Below are 17,811 nucleotides of genomic sequence, written 5' to 3' on the forward strand. Positions count from 1 at the left end.
TTTTTTCGCTGAAGGTGAATGAGTGTTTTTGTTTTTTATTTTATTTTTTTTATAATTATTATACGAGGTCAAACGTTTTTTATCCTTGTAAAAATAATAATAAAAAATAGTTGATAAATACTAAATAAAAGGCATTTATCCATTTTAAATAGTATATACAATGTTTTTAGAGTAGTGTTCAAACCATCGCATCATCCTTTATATGGTGGCTAATGTGTGTTAGCTTCCAAAATAGATAGAGCTTTGGAGGTTTTTTTTTTCATTTTAAAATGTGTGTTGATCTTATAAAAATACAAAGTAATTCTTAAGTTTTAAATTATATAGAATTTGATTGATTTGTATTTCAATTTTATTTCTTAACGTGTGATTTTTTATTTTTTTATCAAATTTAATTTTTATTTTTTTGATTTTTATTTTTTTATAATTGAATTTTATTTTTCTATTTAATTTCTAATCATTTGATTTTATTTATTTATTTTTTTTAAATTTAATTTTTATTTTTACGATTATAATTCATTTTATTTTGATTTACCTTATTGATTAATAATTTTTTTGCTAATTTCATCACTTATTGTTTAATTTCATTGAATTTTTATATCATATTTGATGTTTATCTTTTATCATGCTTTTAAAACTTAGTCTGAGAGTCGACTCCTGTTATATCTCGGGTCATTGGTTAGGTTGAATGACTGGGAATATCAAAGTTGATTAAATTTTTTATTATGCAATAAATAAAAATAATATTATTTTGATAAAAATAATGACAAAAAATTAACATATTTCAACGTGTTTTTGTTCTAGTTAATCACTTGATTTTTTTAAAAAACAAAAATAGTATTTTTTTGACAAAAAAAAATAATAAAGCAAAAATTCAATTATGATAATATTTTTTTCGATTGGTTTTTCTTTGTTTTAAATTTTTAGATTTTTTTCTCATCATTTTCCTTTTGATTTTTATTATAATAGACATGATATCTTTTTTCTTGATTGTTATTTTTTATTTTTTTCTTAGTTTTTTTTTAAATTTTATCCCTTAATATTTTTTATTTTTTTTTAGCTTTAATCCATTTTATTTTTTAATTTCTTATCTTCTAAATCATTTTCTTAACTTTTTTTTTTCTTTTAATTTTATCATTCTAAATCATTTTCTTAACTTTTTTTTTTTTAATTTTATCGTTCAACATTTTATTTTATTTTTTTCATCAACTCCCTTATTATTTTTTATTAGATTTTAAATTAGATTTAGATTTTATTATTATTTATTTATTTTTAATTTTTTAATGGTTACAATTTTTTTATGGTTCCTCACCAGAGCTGCTAATTTTGTACATCAGTCTTATTTAACTTTGATTTTTTTAATTTTTAATATTAAATTATTAGGCATTAAAAATTTTATTTTATTTTATTTTTTTCTTTCTCTAGCATTATTCTGCGTCACGGAATATTTAAATAAAGGTTATCTCTTGAATATATATATATGTTTTTTTTATATTATAAAATGATTTAACAACCCCGCAGCGGAGCACAAAAGTATCCGATAAACCCAGTCCTTTATTATATATTACGTACTGTAACTTCTGTAACTTTTTATTCTCTTCTCCCCGTGGCTCATTCCCCATTACCTAATGCTACAAACCACATCTCTTTTTCTATTTCAACACAGTAGTACCCTCACTATCTTTCCTTCTCTTTTTGCAGTATCGACCACTGCTACTGCTGCTGCAAACTAGTAGAAGAACGCAGTTTGCTAATCCTGACTCTTTCTTTCTTTCAATGATGGAAGAACTTTACGGTCTTCAAACCACTAGCTCTGATTACTCTTTGCAGGTTACATCAGAGAACATGGTTGCTCCAGTGGCTAATTACTACCATCCTGTGGGGTTCACCTCCCCAGCCGGGGAGCCATCATTTCCTGTTTTTCGATCGGAGCAGATGTTTTGTGGCTCCTCAGTATCTGATGCTGCTTCAATGGTGGCGGAGTTGCATCAGAAGCAGCAGCAGCAGCAGAGAGGGGGTGTTGGTGATCATAGTAATAGTAACAATTCAGAGGAGGTTTCCTGTGCAATTAGGGCTAAAATTGCTTCTCACCCTCTTTACCCTAAGTTACTTGAAGCTTATATTGATTGCCAGAAGGTATACACACTAATCTTTTTTGCAACTAATAGTTTGGATTGAGCTATTTAATAGTCTCAAAAGATGTCCAGAAACTATTAAGCACACGCACAAAAAAAGAAAAAAGAAAAAGAAAAGAACTCAAGCAAATCAAGAATGGTAAGTTTGGCCAAGTGATGATACAACTTGAAGGAGGAGGACCTCTTTTCTAAATGGAGTGTGAAGTTCTTGAAAAAAAAAAAAAACCAAAACTTCAAGGATACGGGATTTTTTATTTCCAACGTTTCGGTGGTCTGAGGACAGTCATGGTTTGAGGGATGCCTTAAAATCTCAATTTGATCCTTGAAACGCGTTGTTGCAAAAGTTTTTGAGATTATTTTTATTGCTATATTGTTGCGATTGCATGTGTTTTCTCGTGCAAACTTTTCCTTTTATGTCGATCAGTTTCTTTGACATTTTTGTTAAAATGAAAAGCAATACTCTTGTGCAATACCAACTTTTCTCATTAGCTAGGCTCATACTATAGGGAGACTGTGTAGACTGTAGACTGTATATGCTGTTAGACTTTTGAAAGTCTTGGAAATTGGAAAGTTGCAGTATTTATTGTCCATAAAGTGTATTGATAAGTCTACTGTTGTTTTATTTTCTTATTTTTACTAAGTTGATTTTTGATTTCTGTGTTTTGCAGGTGGGAGCACCGCCGGAGATGGCTTATTTATTAGATGAAATCCGGCTAGTGAATGATGTTTCCAAGGGTACTGTCGCCTCTTGCTTGGGTGCCGATCCCGAGCTCGACGAGTTCATGGTCTCTTTTTCCTCTGCAAACTTCTCTTCTTGAAGGAGCCCAAACCCTAAGAAGCGATTTCCCATCTCTCTCATTCTCTCTCTTCTCTTCTGCTAACTTTCTCAGTTTACTTCTTTGATGGCCTTGTTTAGTTGCTTATTTAGACATGGAAGTAAAATCCTTTATTTTTCCCGGGCTTCCTATTTTGATCTCTTGATTTCCATTGAAATATTTTTTTTCCTTTCCTTTTCTAGGTTTTGTTCTTCAAAATGGAGTTTTATTTCCTTCTCCCTCTCTTTCTCTTTCTGACTGATAGTACTTAACATTTTTCTCCGTGCAGGAAACTTACTGTGACATTCTGATGAAGTATAAAGTGGATCTCTCAAGGCCTTTTGATGAAGCCACTACTTTCTTGAATGATATAGAAGCTCAGTTTAATACTCTCTGCAACGGTCCTTCCAGAAGCCAAGTTTATGGTCTCTCTCTCTCTCTATATATATATATTTTACTATCCAGTATGTTATCTAGTTTGTTGATGTTTGTGCAGTGGATTTTATTGTTTATAGTTTAATCTTCTGTCATGGGAAGCTGTGATAGTAATTACACAATGAGATACCCACACGAGAGAGAGAGAAGAGAGAGAGAGAGAGGCGCTCACGTTAGCATAAAAACTAGTGTATTTTAGCAGGACAAACGGATCACATGAGAAATAGAGGCTGCTTTCATGGCCAATTTCCCATATTGCTTCTGGTAAAAAAACCTGCACCTTTAAGAAACATATATTCACATTCTTGCTGTACAAATCAAGGTTTCAGATGTAGAAATGATAAAAAGCATAACCAAACAACAAAAACCCTAGAACAGAAAGAGAACACCTGCTCTTTGAAATGGATCTCTCTATTGAAAGACACTTTTGTTGGAAATGGATCTGAATTAATACTGCAATGTGGGAGAACATGTAGAAAAGTTATCCATTTTAGGGTTGGAGGCATTAGGCTTTCATCTCTACTTTCTCTTTCCTCATGTTTCTTTCTTAAGGGAGCATTCAAGAGTCATAATTAATAGCTTTAAAGATAAGAAGCATGGAGATAGCTGCTTTAGTCATGGGTTGCATTGAAGGATAAAAACCAATAGAAGCTTTCATTTGGTAAATTCAACCTTTGATGTTCCAATTTTTTTTAATTGTGTATTCAAATCGATTGTGGTTTGGTGTTGCTGTTGATCCTGATACTGATTATTTAGTTACTTGTAAGCATCCGTTTTTTCTTCTTATCTTAAGCACGAGGGAAAGGGAACAAAAACATCGGAATAATGGAAAATGTCTGAGAAAATGAATTATATTAAAAAACATTTTTTTATCTTGGGAACTGATAAGAGCCTATGAGTTGTGAGTTTCTTCAAGTGCCTCATGAACTAAACTCCCTTTGTTGTTTGTTCCTCATAGTTGTCCTTGGACAAGGTTGAGGTTATACTGGCTTGTGCCTAATCAATTGTTACACATTTCTGGTGAGTGTTTGGATGCTAGTCTCTAGCTGTGTGAATGCAAATGGGATAAGTAATTCCCTTTCAAACAACTGGCTTTCAATTTTATTTGTATCGTGATTGGAGATCTAAGTTTCAATAAAGCATGAGTTGTAGTGCATGCCATGGGTGGGAATTAAAAACTATTCCTCAGGAAAGGTCTTAGGATTGGATTAGTTCTGGCATCCATAGAGTGAGTCTTGGGACTGCTGTCTTTGCATGTTAAGAATTCATTGGGAAGAGTTGCAGGCAGTTGGAAATATATAAAATGTAGCCCCAGTGAAAGCAAACCCCTTTTCTGCCTAATCATACACATAACTAAATCCATTAGATTCCCAACTGAATCTCCCAATGAACAAGAGATATCATGGTAGACTTAAGTATTATGAGTTTGGTTTTCAAAATATTATGTTTTCTTTATGGCAAGTGAAGTAAAGAGGCACCTGCAGCTCGTGTTAGGATGTTCCTCTTGTCTTCCTTTGTCATCTACTCCTTTCCTTTTTTATGTACCTGAACACTGTTGATCTCTTGCTTTTGAGGCTTAATGTAATTTAATAACATGTTTAAACTAGTGGCTTTTTTGTACTTTGTACAGAATACAGATGGACTTTGTCGCCAAAATTGTTAATTTAGTAGAGCATTTCGTTGTGGTTAAGGCAACAAGTTCACACATTTAGTATAGTCGCACGTTATTTTTTAGAATCATTTTGAAAGTTACATTTCGTACACTGTTTCTAGCTGTTGGCTTGGAGTTAATTTATGGATTTTGTCTGGGAATAAAAACTTTAGGTATGGATTGGTTGAATTATTATATTTTTGCATGCGTGAAACTAAAGTTGCGATTTTAAGAGGGTGCATGAGTTTGTGAAGATACTATAGTGGTGCTTCGCACTCTTTCTGCCAATTGCCTATTTGTACAGTGAAGATTTTCATATTCTTTTGTGGCATTTTGATGCTCTAGATATTCCCTGATTAGAGACTTTAATGCTATTAAAAGGGATTCTTAGTGCTGGACAGTGAATAAGAAGAAAAAATGCTTTGCTTTTAAGCTGTTACTTGGAATATCTTCAAGTATCTTTTTGTTTGTCAACTAGCAAGATTGATGATCTATATTTTCTCAACTTGGAGTCAAGGTGGTGTTGTTCCATAGAAAGCACACGAGGTTTCCCTCTTTCATGGCTTAGTCTGGTAAAAGCTGAATTCTTGGTCAGCCTCTTGACTACTATATGATTCTTTGACGTGATTGTTCATTAGCTTCTTTGGAGAGGTTCCTCTATTTCCCTTCTTTTTATTGAAGAAGCATCGAATGAACTAGCCTTAGTATATTTATTGAGCTATTTTCTGTTCATATATTTATGACCATAGCATTCTGATGGTTTGATGTATCATTTTGTGCTTCAACGTTTCATCATCTTGTCATTAGGATTTAAGTACTTTGTAATTAAGCTCTACTTATCGGCCGTACCTTTGAGCTTGCTTGCACCACCATGGCTGGAATGCTTTCATGCAGCTTGCTATCATTCCATGTTCAAGTGTTTGTTGGAAACACGGGCTTGAATTTGTATTCCTTGTACACTAACACGTAAACAGCTCGCGTGTCAGAGGCTCTAAAACTTAGGACTTCTCTTGCATGCATTTGAGCTATATGCATAAGATTGAATTAGATAGTTAAGAGTCATATGTCCGTGTCTCATCTATTGCAGTTTTATGCTAATATCTTGTTATTCCTCATGGCGTGGCCATATAATCTTCTATTCCATCAACTGAAGTGTTTTGCTGTTCCTTTACTGTCCCAAGCATAACTAGAGGCTTTCCTTGATTGCGCACAAATAAACTCTCCTTTCTAGTTATTAGACTAGAATTATTTGCTGTTCTTATCTGGAGATCTTGTCATTCTGCATTAAGTTTCAGTGGAGATGGCTTTGAAAAATCCATGGGCAAAGAAATTTTTAGGGTTTGGATAAGTTGGGCTTTTTTTTTTTTTTTTTTATAAAAAAAACTAGAAACACACGCGGCAGTGTTGCCTGGTATATCTCAACAATCACACACTTCTTCTCAGTGTTGAAAGAGATAGTATAGCCTGGTATGATTATGTGCACAATCTTATGTGAACAGTAGTACTTGGTACACGACTGGCTTTCACATTCTCTCAATGAAGAATGCCCCCATTGATGTTTCATTTTATGCTTACAATGGAATAGGATTAGTGTTGTGGCCTCGTTATGACGTGAATGTTGTGAGTGATCATGTGTTTTTTTAAGCTTATTGATCATGTTTTTCAACTATTTACAGGATTGCAAACAAATTTAAAACGGTCATGCTTGTTTATCAAAATCATCCTCCAGGTATAGTGTATAGCCAACATGGTGTGGATGCTATGAATTAAATTCTACACTGATTAGGAGAAAATTATTTTTTGTTGCCTCGAGCTCATATTGCTTGCTGTTTTTTTCCAGTTAAGATAGATTGAAGTATGATCTTTGAATTTGATGTCTTGTTGGCTGGTTTGGTTTATGTCTCCTACGGTTCAATTTGCTCAGTTTGCTTTCCGCCAAGCACCTTAATAACTAACAATATTTGAAACTAAAAAAGATTAGAAAAAGTGCGTCTAAGCACATTGATGTTACTAACCCTCCCAGGTTGCATACACAGATTAGTTGTTGCCATGACATGCATGACTGATCTCCACCTTCTGTCACTTCTTCATTGCATTGAGTTCCTCCATTCCCTAGTCCATGTTCACTCTTTCATCTATATGGTTTCTGCTAGGTATCTATGTTAAAAGACGAGGATGTTATAAAAGTTCTAGCTGCACATAGATTGTTAGTGTTATTAATATTTTTTTTTTTGGACACGAGAGTGTTTCAAACTTGAGTTTTGACAGGGACTGAGCTTTTTGAAGTTTTGAGTTTGGGTTTTACTTCATATTTCATTCAGTGGATTATGATTTTTGGGGTCTGATTTTTATTAGTAGGATGAAGAGGTGCACGTGTCTGGGGTTTAGGGTTTGGACATGAAGAGACATGACAGGGGTTAAGTTAATAAAATTTGTAAACCACACTGGACTTCCCGCTTTTAGCGCTGCAAAACCAGGTTCTAAGCAATGAGACTCTCACTCTCACTGGGCCAAACTTTCGGTGGCTCTGTATAATCTACGTCGGTATCTTTCTAGTCTCATTTCAACTAGGTCGTAGGCATGTTCCTCTCTGGTGCAGTGATTCAGCTCTGAATCATTGCAAAAATATTAAATGCTACTCTTTCATTGTTCAATCTTTTAGCCTTTGGGTGCAGTATAGAGTCTCTGGGAGAAAATGATGCGGCAAAATACCAATCGGTTCCCCTATTTTTTATTCTTCTCTGGGGCTTTTCCAAGGTTGAGGGAAGTTAATGCGAGCACTGCACATGTTGGAGGGGAGGCGAGGCGAGGCGAGTTGAGGTGTCTGTCACTGGAAGTATCGTAAGAAGAGAAGGGGGTCTAGGGCAGTGCGTGCGTGCCTTGCGGGTTACCTCTTTTATCTTTTTAAGGAACCGTACTCTGTTGAAGACGCCAACTCCCTCTCCCTCACTGACAGCGATACGACACAACGAACCTCTGATCGACTGTCTCTCTCCTACTTTTAAGTTTTGCCTGTGCATGCTCTTCTTTTCTGAAAAAATTGATTGTGGGTCCCGACCTCATAGCACAGCATGCAATGGTGTTAAATCACATCCATGGAGACATGGGATCATGGCTCCATGTGTTGATGACGCTGGACCCCACTTCCGCACTTCTCTTCTCTCTGTTTCTTTTCAATTAGATTTTCTTGAGACCCTTTCGTTGTTGTGGTTGATTTTGAATCTTTGATCGCCTCCACTATGGTTTGTAGGGCATGTACTTTCATTTCGTTGTTGGATTGGGCTGTCCTACTGTATATATAATGTATAATATGCTGAAGAAGTTGCTTGTTAATTGGGTGCTTCTATAGTCCCCAATAAAATTCTTGGAGTCTTCTCTAAAATTGAAACAAGTAATTTGTTTTACTGTGGGCTGTAGTGCCAAGCTTATTCTGTCTTGCATATATATATATATATATATATTCAATTTTTAAGGTGGTTGCGGAGTCATCCAGTATGTGGTTACTTGGTTTAGATATGTAGGGTTGCTACGAAAAAGAAGTATTGGTTTTGGCGGAAACACCGGAATATCAGTGTTATTGTGAACAATGTCAATGAATTTGACGTTGTAAATTAAAGCCTTCGAACTTGGTAGCTGTTCATATGAATTTTCTTGAAAACACTTGTAGCTTGGTTTTTCATGTTTGTTGGCATCCTCAAAGTTCATTCTCCTGCCAGATGAAGCTGCTGGTTCATCTGATGAAGATGCCAGTGGAGGAGGGGCAGACGTGCTAGATTCTACCCGTATAAGCGAGGATCGAGAGCTTAAGGACAAACTATTACGTAAATATAGTGGTTACATAAGTACGCTAAAGCATGCGTTTTCCAAACAGAAGAAGAAAGGAAAGCTACCAAAGGAAGCAAGGCAAATCCTGCTAAACTGGTGGAACATTCATAACAAATGGCCATACCCAACGGTAATGATTTCTTTGAAGCAAATATCGTAATCAAGTGAAAATCCTAATCCATCTTCTCTAATGTTTAGAATTTTGTTGGAAAATCTGAATTCTCGATCAAGCCCTCGAATCGCATCTTACTGTTTTCTAAATTTCAGGAAGCTGATAAGGTTGCGTTGGCCGAATCAACTGGTCTGGATCAGAAACAGATAAACAACTGGTTTATCAATCAAAGGAAACGTCACTGGAAACCATCAGAGAACATGCAATTTGCTGTCGTGGATAGTCTGTATGGTCCCTTTTTCATGAACGACTGAGGTGGGGTGTTCCCACTTTGCTCTCACTACGCCTTTTTTTTTTGTACATGCTTGGGCAGGGCCTCATGCTGATGCCCAATGAAATGCTCACCGCTTCAATTGTCGAACTATTTCTCTCAAATTTATCTGCATGCTATTTGCCAAAGTGTTCTTCGCTAGTCGTAAGATTATGCCATTTGAGTTCCGCTTTCAATAGAAATTTCACAAATATACCCAAACGATCCTAAAGTGACATGCTCGGAAGATTAATATGGCAACTCGCGAGGCTAGTGCAACAGCTATTAAGGTTTTGACATATTTAGGATATTAATACAGCGTTTGATGCAATAAATCATAAGCTAACTGAAGATTGCTGGAAATTACTTTTAATCATCTAACATGGAAGAATGCATCGGGAAAAAGATATGGAGGAGAAACAATAATGCAAACAAAATAATAATGGATCTTATGCGGGAACTTAAAAAATTTTCTTCTAATGTCGAACTTGGATCTAAGGTTTAAATTTCGTGGTTGTTCGAGCATGTACAGTGCTAGCCGGGGCTCTCTTATTGAAACATAATGCATCAGTATTTGGAATCTCCTCAAGCTTTATTTATTAATTCACTCTTTACACGTTAAATCTAGACAGATTGAATCTCAAACTGTGTTTAATAATGATTTAAAATAGAATTCTGATCATTGCAATCTACAAACTTTCATAATTTAATAATAATTTTTATTAGATAATAATATAAATTATATGTCAAAACTTTATTTAATATTTTAAGTTATTGAGTTAAGATGATTTTTGATATGGTATTAAAGTCTTGAGAGTCAAGCGGTTACGAATTTAAATCTTATTATCTCTATTTATTTTATAAAAATTAAATATAAGGTAATATAAGTTTATGTAAATTTCAAGTTTTAAAGTTTTTAAATTGTTAGAAGAGATCTTAAAATATAATTTATATTATTTTTTAAATATTTTCTCAAGTGAAAGCTCTTTGAACTTGAAACTTGTACAAAGCTACATTATATTATGTATAATTTTTATCAAATAAAGATGATGAAATTTAAACTCGTGATCGCTTGATCACCAAGATTCTGATACCAAGTCAAAAAACTAATTTAACCTAAAAGTTTAAACTATTAGGTGAGGTCCTAATATATTATTTATATTATTCTACTTGAGGGGGTGTTATAGAATAAAATAAATCACATTTTATATCTTATAACTTTATTCTTGATAATTTCTAATAAAAATTTGCATTAGACTAGTTGATTAGAATTCTTTTGTCAAACAATTCATCCCTTAAATTGTTGCTATTAAACGCTTAGTTTAACAATTAGAAACTCTTATCCAAACTATGTTTTTTCTAGAGTAAAAATACAAAGTAATCTTTTAAACTTTACAAATAATTTATTTATCTTTTTAAAATCTTATTTCAAAGAAATTAATTTGAAAAATAAAAAATACACCAAAAATATATGTAATCAAAAAGAAAATTATAAACTCAACTTAACAACATTAACTTCCTTGATCTATTTTTACCTTTTCCTTTTCTCTTTCTCAATTTATTATTGTCCAACTTTAGGAGGAGTTGTAAAGAGGTATTATTCCTTCTTTAATCTTCTGAGTTCAAATCTTGGTTTCAACACTCAGAGTAATTTATTTAATTTTTTTAATGCATCGGACTGATATAGAATAAGATTATTATCTAGAAATGAAATGTATTGACACGCAAGCTAGCTTGAAACCATCTATTATCGTCGAAGTTATTGTCTTCTTGATGCCATCACCTCCTAAGAAACACCACTTCTGACTTTCATCGACTGAAGACCGATCGGAAGAAACACCATCCACAATTTAGTGATCCACAGCGGACTTTTTGTGTCGATTTCATGCTCAATTTGTTTTTCTCACTACTTGTATTTTGTGGTGGGTTCAGGCATTAATTATATAAGGTTTGGAAATTTTATTTATGTTTTTGTCAATGGCAGCACTCATCATGGTGAAAGCGAGGGCACGATTCTTCCCCACGCTAAGTTTTATCTTAACATGTAAATATTATATTTTGTGGCCGCCTTCTATTACGAGTGTCAAGCATGCATATGTTATAGGGAAAAACAATGCACTCGTCGAGATGCTTGGTGACATGTTCATGCCATGGGGTGGAGACCATGTTAGGGTTTCAAGTTATCCTTGATTGCCATCATTACATCTCGCACTTTTCAGGAGATTCACTCTCTTTTTGGTTCTCTTGTGAAAAATTCCATATTATACTCATGAAGATCTTGGTTATTTTATATATATGGCATGTTGTATAAGATGTGTTCAAGAACCTATTGAAATTCGTGTTTTTTAAAAAATTTAAATTTATTTTTGTTTAAATTTTATTTTTTATATTTTCAGATCTTTTTGAATAAAAATAATTTTTTTTAAATAAAAAATTATTATTTTAATATATTTCTAAATAAAAAATAATTTAAATTATAACTATTATCATATTCTCAAATTTCAATTTACTCATTGTGAGAGGAAATTTTCTTTTATAATATTCTTTTTCAGCATAATTTGACATGCAACAGTATTAGACTTGAAAAACTATATGAGACTAAAATGACAGAAAATATACTTATATTAAAAGAAAAACTATATGAGACTAAAATGACAGAAAATATACTTATATTAAAAGAAAAACTATATGAGACTAAAATGACAGAAAATATACTTATATTAAAAGAAAAACTATATGAGACTAAAATGACAGAAAATATACTTATATTAAAAGAAAAACTATATGAGACTAAAATGACAGAAAATATACTTATATTAAAAAAAAATATTTTTCTCAAATTTATAATGCGTAGGGTTGATTATACATTTGAAAAATCATACGTCAAAGACTTGAGCTCCGCATGGATTGCGTGAAAGTTTGAATTTTTCTAGATTGAATTATATATTTCCTCGATAAAATAAAGAGCTTGAGGATTTTCAATGAATTTTTAATCCTGGGAACATTCACGTGATCGGTTGTAAATTACAAAAAAAAGTAAAAATTCAGAGGAATCATCTCCTAATTACTCTTCGAGGTATGAGTGTATTAATTTCTGAGGGATGATTATTCTCCTTTATTAATTAGAAAATAATCAAATAGGAATTCTAATCCATTTCATTGAAAGAAGGTAATTTAGTTTCCTCTACTATGAATGTAATTCTATAATTAGAGACAAAGAAATGGTCTTCCATCTTATTCAAATTTCTCGGAACTTAATTATGTTCTCTTCCAAAAACTTCTGTTTTTCATTATTTTTCTAGAAAGAGATAAAGGAGTCCCATCTAGTTTTAAAGATCACTAGAATATTTAGAATATTTAAGAATGGTCTCACTGAAGAAAAAAAGATACCTAAAACTATATATATATATATATATATATATATATATCATTTTAAAATAAGCTACTTCATGCTTGTTTAATTGAATTGTTTTGAGAATCAAGCTTTTATGTCAAGATACCTAAATTATTGAGCATTTTTATTATTATAGCAAAAACTAGCCAATGCTAAAAAATGGTTATGGATATCAGCTAAAAAAACTGAAACTATTAAATAATAAATGTTCTTTTCTAAGTATAAAAGTAAGTAATAAATACCTGACAAGATTAGAGTTGATCTATAAAGAGATTAAGGACATATAACCACAAATAAAACAAATATAGTTAAAAAGAACTAAAATATATGATATTAATGTAAAGATTTAACAAAAATAAAAAAAAATATACCGAGATTAGGATCTACTAATAATATTTTAAATAAATATAGTCCAAACTTTTTATATTACTCAATTGAAAACTACAAATAAGGAAGCTTCCAATATGATAATTTATTATTAATGACTCATTTTAATTAATTAATATAATTATATTAATTACCTTATTCGAGTAATACCAACACTTGTAAATATTATCAAGTATTTATGGTGCTAAGTTATGCTAATAATAAATCAAAATCTTTTCATAGAATATGTGTTGGTTATCTATACAGTAGGCTATGAAAAAACAAAGTATTTGTTGTGCTAAAGATTATACATTACGAAGCTAGACTCATCACTTAACAAGTAAGATATTAAGATTGATTAAGATAACAATTATAACATATCTTAATAGCAAATTTCTTTGAATTTAAATATTAAAATCCAGGTTAAGTTTGTACTATACTTATTCTTACACCATTAGTGTCATATTGAAAAAAATAAACTTAACTACACATAATTAAAATAAAAACATAAATAAACAAAATAAAACATAGTTATAATATAAGTGAACCAAGTATAATAAAGAAAAATTATAAGTATAAATAAATGATTAATGACAATATAACATGAAATAAAATTTGAATATTACAAAAATATAAAAAAGAGAGTATGTATCTTGATATGAAAACCAAGATATCTAAATAAATAACAAATATTTTTTTTATCGGCTAAAATTTACAACTATTGATGGTGGCTAATTAATTTGGTGGTGTAACTATTTGGATGGCTAATTATTAATTTAGTGGCTGAACAAAATATCCTTGATAACATCATAATCTAAATAGATGGTTTGCATGAAAGTTGTAAGTCATATTTCCAACAAAACATGAACAAGTTTAATTGGATTTTTAAGACTCGAGATATGAGTTAAATATCAAACAATGTCTGGGTGTAGGATATATCTATAATTCTCTTTTGTTGCAAAGATTTGAATTTTAGAAATATAGTATTGAGTTTTGAACTTTTTATCAATGTTTTATGTCTATGTCTTAACGCTCTACCATGCTAAACCACACCTAAATCCAAGTTGTATAGCTCCAGTTATGACCTAAAAATTAAATAGTATTCCTGTTTGAATTGAACCAGCCCAACTAGAATTTGTTCTCTAAGCTTAGCCTTTCTTTTATCCCTTTAATCTCAATAATCAAACATATCAATCCGTCTTCTAAATTGTGAGATATGCATGTTTACAAATCTACATTTAAAACCAAACATTTATCACAAATTAAAGATATTTTATATTATCAAACTTGTTATTATAAAACATGTTTAAGTTAAATAATTTAATGATACTTTAAGTGCAATAATATGATGATATAAAGCTTTAATAAAAATACACTTTTAATGTAACAATCCTAACATTTATATTGAAACCAAAGAGTATGGACATGATAATTCAAATAAGATTAGGGATTTTTTTTTTTGTAATCAATAAAAATTTCAGCAAAGTTTCTTCTATATTTTTAGGTACCAAGTTATCGTCTTTTCATCCACAATCGTCAATTATCAAATTTCTTACTCATCCTATCATCTAGGACTTTCTCCTCTTATTTCATCACAACTTCTCAATAATCAAATTCACACATGTCTAAACAATTCAATATCCCACATTTACATGAATGCAATCCAAAGAATTATTCTACAAATTATAATTAAAGTACATTACACAATTCAAAGATTTACAAATAAGGACCATTAATGAAATTATAATTGAAATAAGTACATAATTAAAGAAGAAATTCATAATTAAGATTATACTACACAAAAGAGCTTTTGATAAACTATTGACGCATTATATTGCATAACAAAATGATAAATTAACTCATTACAAAAAGATACCTAACAAAATATAAAGAAACTAATCTACTGTTTAGTTTGATAGGGGATGTATCTCAAAATTGATTTAATACAACAATTCGATTAGACAGATGAAAAAAAGATATTCATAAAATTCTTTCTACTTTCTTTTTTTTTGAAAATTTAGTCAAAAGATCATTAAATTAACTTTCTCATCTAGTGCATGCGCGTGTGTGTATATATTTCATAATAATCTATGAGTTTTCTTCTTTTTTATTTTTTTTAACATTAATAAAAAATATAATTATTCCTATCGCCTAATTAACTTGGCATTACTTTAACTAATAAATGATTAATTTTTCACTAATCCATTCAATAAAGATTATTATCATCAATTCAAAAATTAGTTTAATGTTTCATCATTTCATCATGGTACAAATCCTATTAACTAGGGAAAATAATTCTTCATCTCGCTCATTTGTCAAGATACTAATTTTATTAAATAAGAAATTAGTTTAATGATTAACCTATTCATTATGGTACTAATCTCATTAACTAAAGACTTAATTCCTCATTATGCTCATTCACCAGGACATTAATTCTATTAATTCAGGAATTAGTTCAATGATTTAGCCATTTACTCGGGTTCTAATCTGATTAACCAAGAAATTAATTTTCTTATTACACCCATTCACCAGGGCATTAATCTCATTAATTCAAGAATTAATTCATCACATCACATATCTTATTTTCTCAAATAAACATTATAATAATTACTAATTTATTAACCACAATTAATAAAATAAAAATACATATTAATCAATTAAAAATTTAGGCACTGTGTAATTACCTGATGACTAAACTCAAGTTGAAGTTTCCTTGTGTGATGTCGACTTGATAGCCTCTCCTGAATTAACAAGTACATCACATCATTATTCTACTTTATATATTGACACACTCAATAAATAAAATCTATCCAATTATCCTTTCATTTATCAAAATAAAATTTAGAGAGGAACATGAAAATTTCCTTCTTCTATAAATTTCCTTTATACTCTTCCAATTTTCACATTGTAACACAATTCATTTCATCATTCAAATCAATATATATATATATATATATATATATATATATATATATTTTTTTATCATCTAGCTTAAATATCATCTCTTTCCTATACAATCTTATCATTTTATCAAAATTCTTAAATTTTTTTTCTTCAAAAAATCCCTTTTCCAAGAACACCTAAAATTTTGCTTCAATTACCATAATTTCTTACTTTCTTTACTCTTTTCAATAATATTAACATAATTTCACAATCAATTGTAATTTTTTCTAAAATTTATCATGAACCCTAATTCCTCATTTTATAAAGGTCAATCAATTAAAAGTATAAATTCTTCAAGAATCTTATTTAAAAGTGTGAGGGTACCGTACCAAGCAATAGCCAAAGCTTTAACACTTTTAAATTAAGAAATTCTCCTAACTTGAATTTATTTTTCCTCTCCTAGCCGAATGCTTCCTTCTCTTTGAAAAAAAAAATTGTTTTTTTTTTTGTTTCCTTATGACATACACTCACTTGCACGCGCGCACACACACACTCTTACACATATATAATTACTAAACATTTTTAGTTTTTTTATATCACTCAATAGTAAATTTTATGATTTTTGAGTAAGATTTTCTAAATCCTGACGCCTGTTTATATCAAATTTTACCTGGGTTATTTTGAATTTCACTAAGTTACTCGTTGATACTTTCAGTTTCATGAAATTCACTTCCATAAAAATTGTATTCATATTTTCATGTTTATTTATTTATTTATATTTATTTTTTACATATTTTAAGACTCAAACAAAACATTTCAAATTCAGATTCTCAAATATATTATTGTTCTTATAATTTAATTTATCACTTTCCTTTATTTTTTATAATCTTGACTTTTATTAATATCAATAATATTACCTGAGCGTTCTTATAATTTAATTTATCAATTTTCTTTATTTTTTATAATCTTGACTTTTATTAATATCAATAATATTACCTGGGGTTTTAGATTTAAGTACTCATCAAAGACCCTATCCTCATCCATGAACAATAAAAGACTTTGAATTTGAAAGGATGGTAGAAATCTATTAGATACATGTTATTTTATTATGGAAAACTGGACCCATCAACCACCACTCACATTTAGTGCGCTAAGAAGGTCAAAATATCCCAATCCAAAATTGCTCCCTTAGTAGATGAAGAAGAAAGAAGAGATGCTCATTGTCAAAATAAAATATAGTTATGTTTGGATATATAATGTCAATTCTTGAATGAAGCATAAACAATAAAAAGGATAATTTATTTAGACTAGCCGAGGGGCAAATGACAACTATGTTTAGATGATCAGGATAATTTGCAAATTTAGTGAATTCAAAAGGAATTAAAAGTATTGGTAAGAGACTGACCCTTTCTTGCTTTTTAATTATTACACAAGTTTTTATAAATGTTAGAATAACAATGAAAATTAAATTTTATAGTGTATTTGACACGATCAAAGAATTGATGTCTTATCCTAAGTGCAGGAGTGTCAAAGTAAAATAACCCGGCAAGACCGGGGTCGAACCACAGGGAGGTGAATTATATAAATTACAAATAAAGAAAAAGATTTAAAGAGAATAATAACAGAAAAGGAGTTGAAGAAAGTTTTGGGATGTGATATTGATGTAAGGATTAAACAATAACAAAACATATGTCAAGGTTATAGGATTCACTAATGGTATTTCAAATAAATATAATATAAACTCTTTTTATTACTCAACTAGAAACCACACACAAAGGAGGTTCTAATCGGATGATTTCTCGTTATTAGCTCATTATAAATTACTAACATGATCATATTAATTATCTTATATAAGTAATACCATACTTATAAATATCATCAAGCATTC

At 30.5% G+C, this 17,811-nt stretch overlaps 1 protein-coding gene across 1 annotated transcript; it reads left to right on the plus strand.

Moving 5' to 3' along the window:
- Positions 1-1,563: 1,563 nt before the first annotated feature.
- Positions 1,564-9,407, plus strand: LOC105136735 (homeobox protein knotted-1-like 2). The gene is made up of 5 exons (XM_011042190.1): positions 1,564-2,133; positions 2,801-2,917; positions 3,237-3,372; positions 8,750-8,988; positions 9,126-9,407. The coding sequence occupies exons 1-5, from the start codon at positions 1,774-1,776 to the stop codon at positions 9,282-9,284; spliced, it is 1,011 nt and encodes a 336-aa protein (XP_011040492.1). The 5' UTR covers positions 1,564-1,773; the 3' UTR covers positions 9,285-9,407.
- The last annotated feature ends 8,404 nt before the right edge of the window (positions 9,408-17,811 follow it).

Source organism: Populus euphratica, unplaced genomic scaffold (genome assembly GCF_000495115.2).
Source record: "Populus euphratica unplaced genomic scaffold, PopEup_1.0 scaffold60.1, whole genome shotgun sequence".
NCBI lineage: Eukaryota > Viridiplantae > Streptophyta > Magnoliopsida > Malpighiales > Salicaceae > Populus > Populus euphratica.

Bases quoted from the DNA above. Each gene is read 5' to 3' on its own strand.
- LOC105136735 (XM_011042190.1), top strand. From the start codon at position 1,774: ATGATGGAAGAACTTTACGGTCTTCAAACCACTAGCTCTGATTACTCT. The intron at 3,373-8,749 runs GTCTCTCTCTCT...TTCTCCTGCCAG, and splicing joins TTCCAGAAGCCAAGTTTATG to ATGAAGCTGCTGGTTCATCT. The intron at 8,989-9,125 runs GTAATGATTTCT...TCTAAATTTCAG, and splicing joins ACAAATGGCCATACCCAACG to GAAGCTGATAAGGTTGCGTT.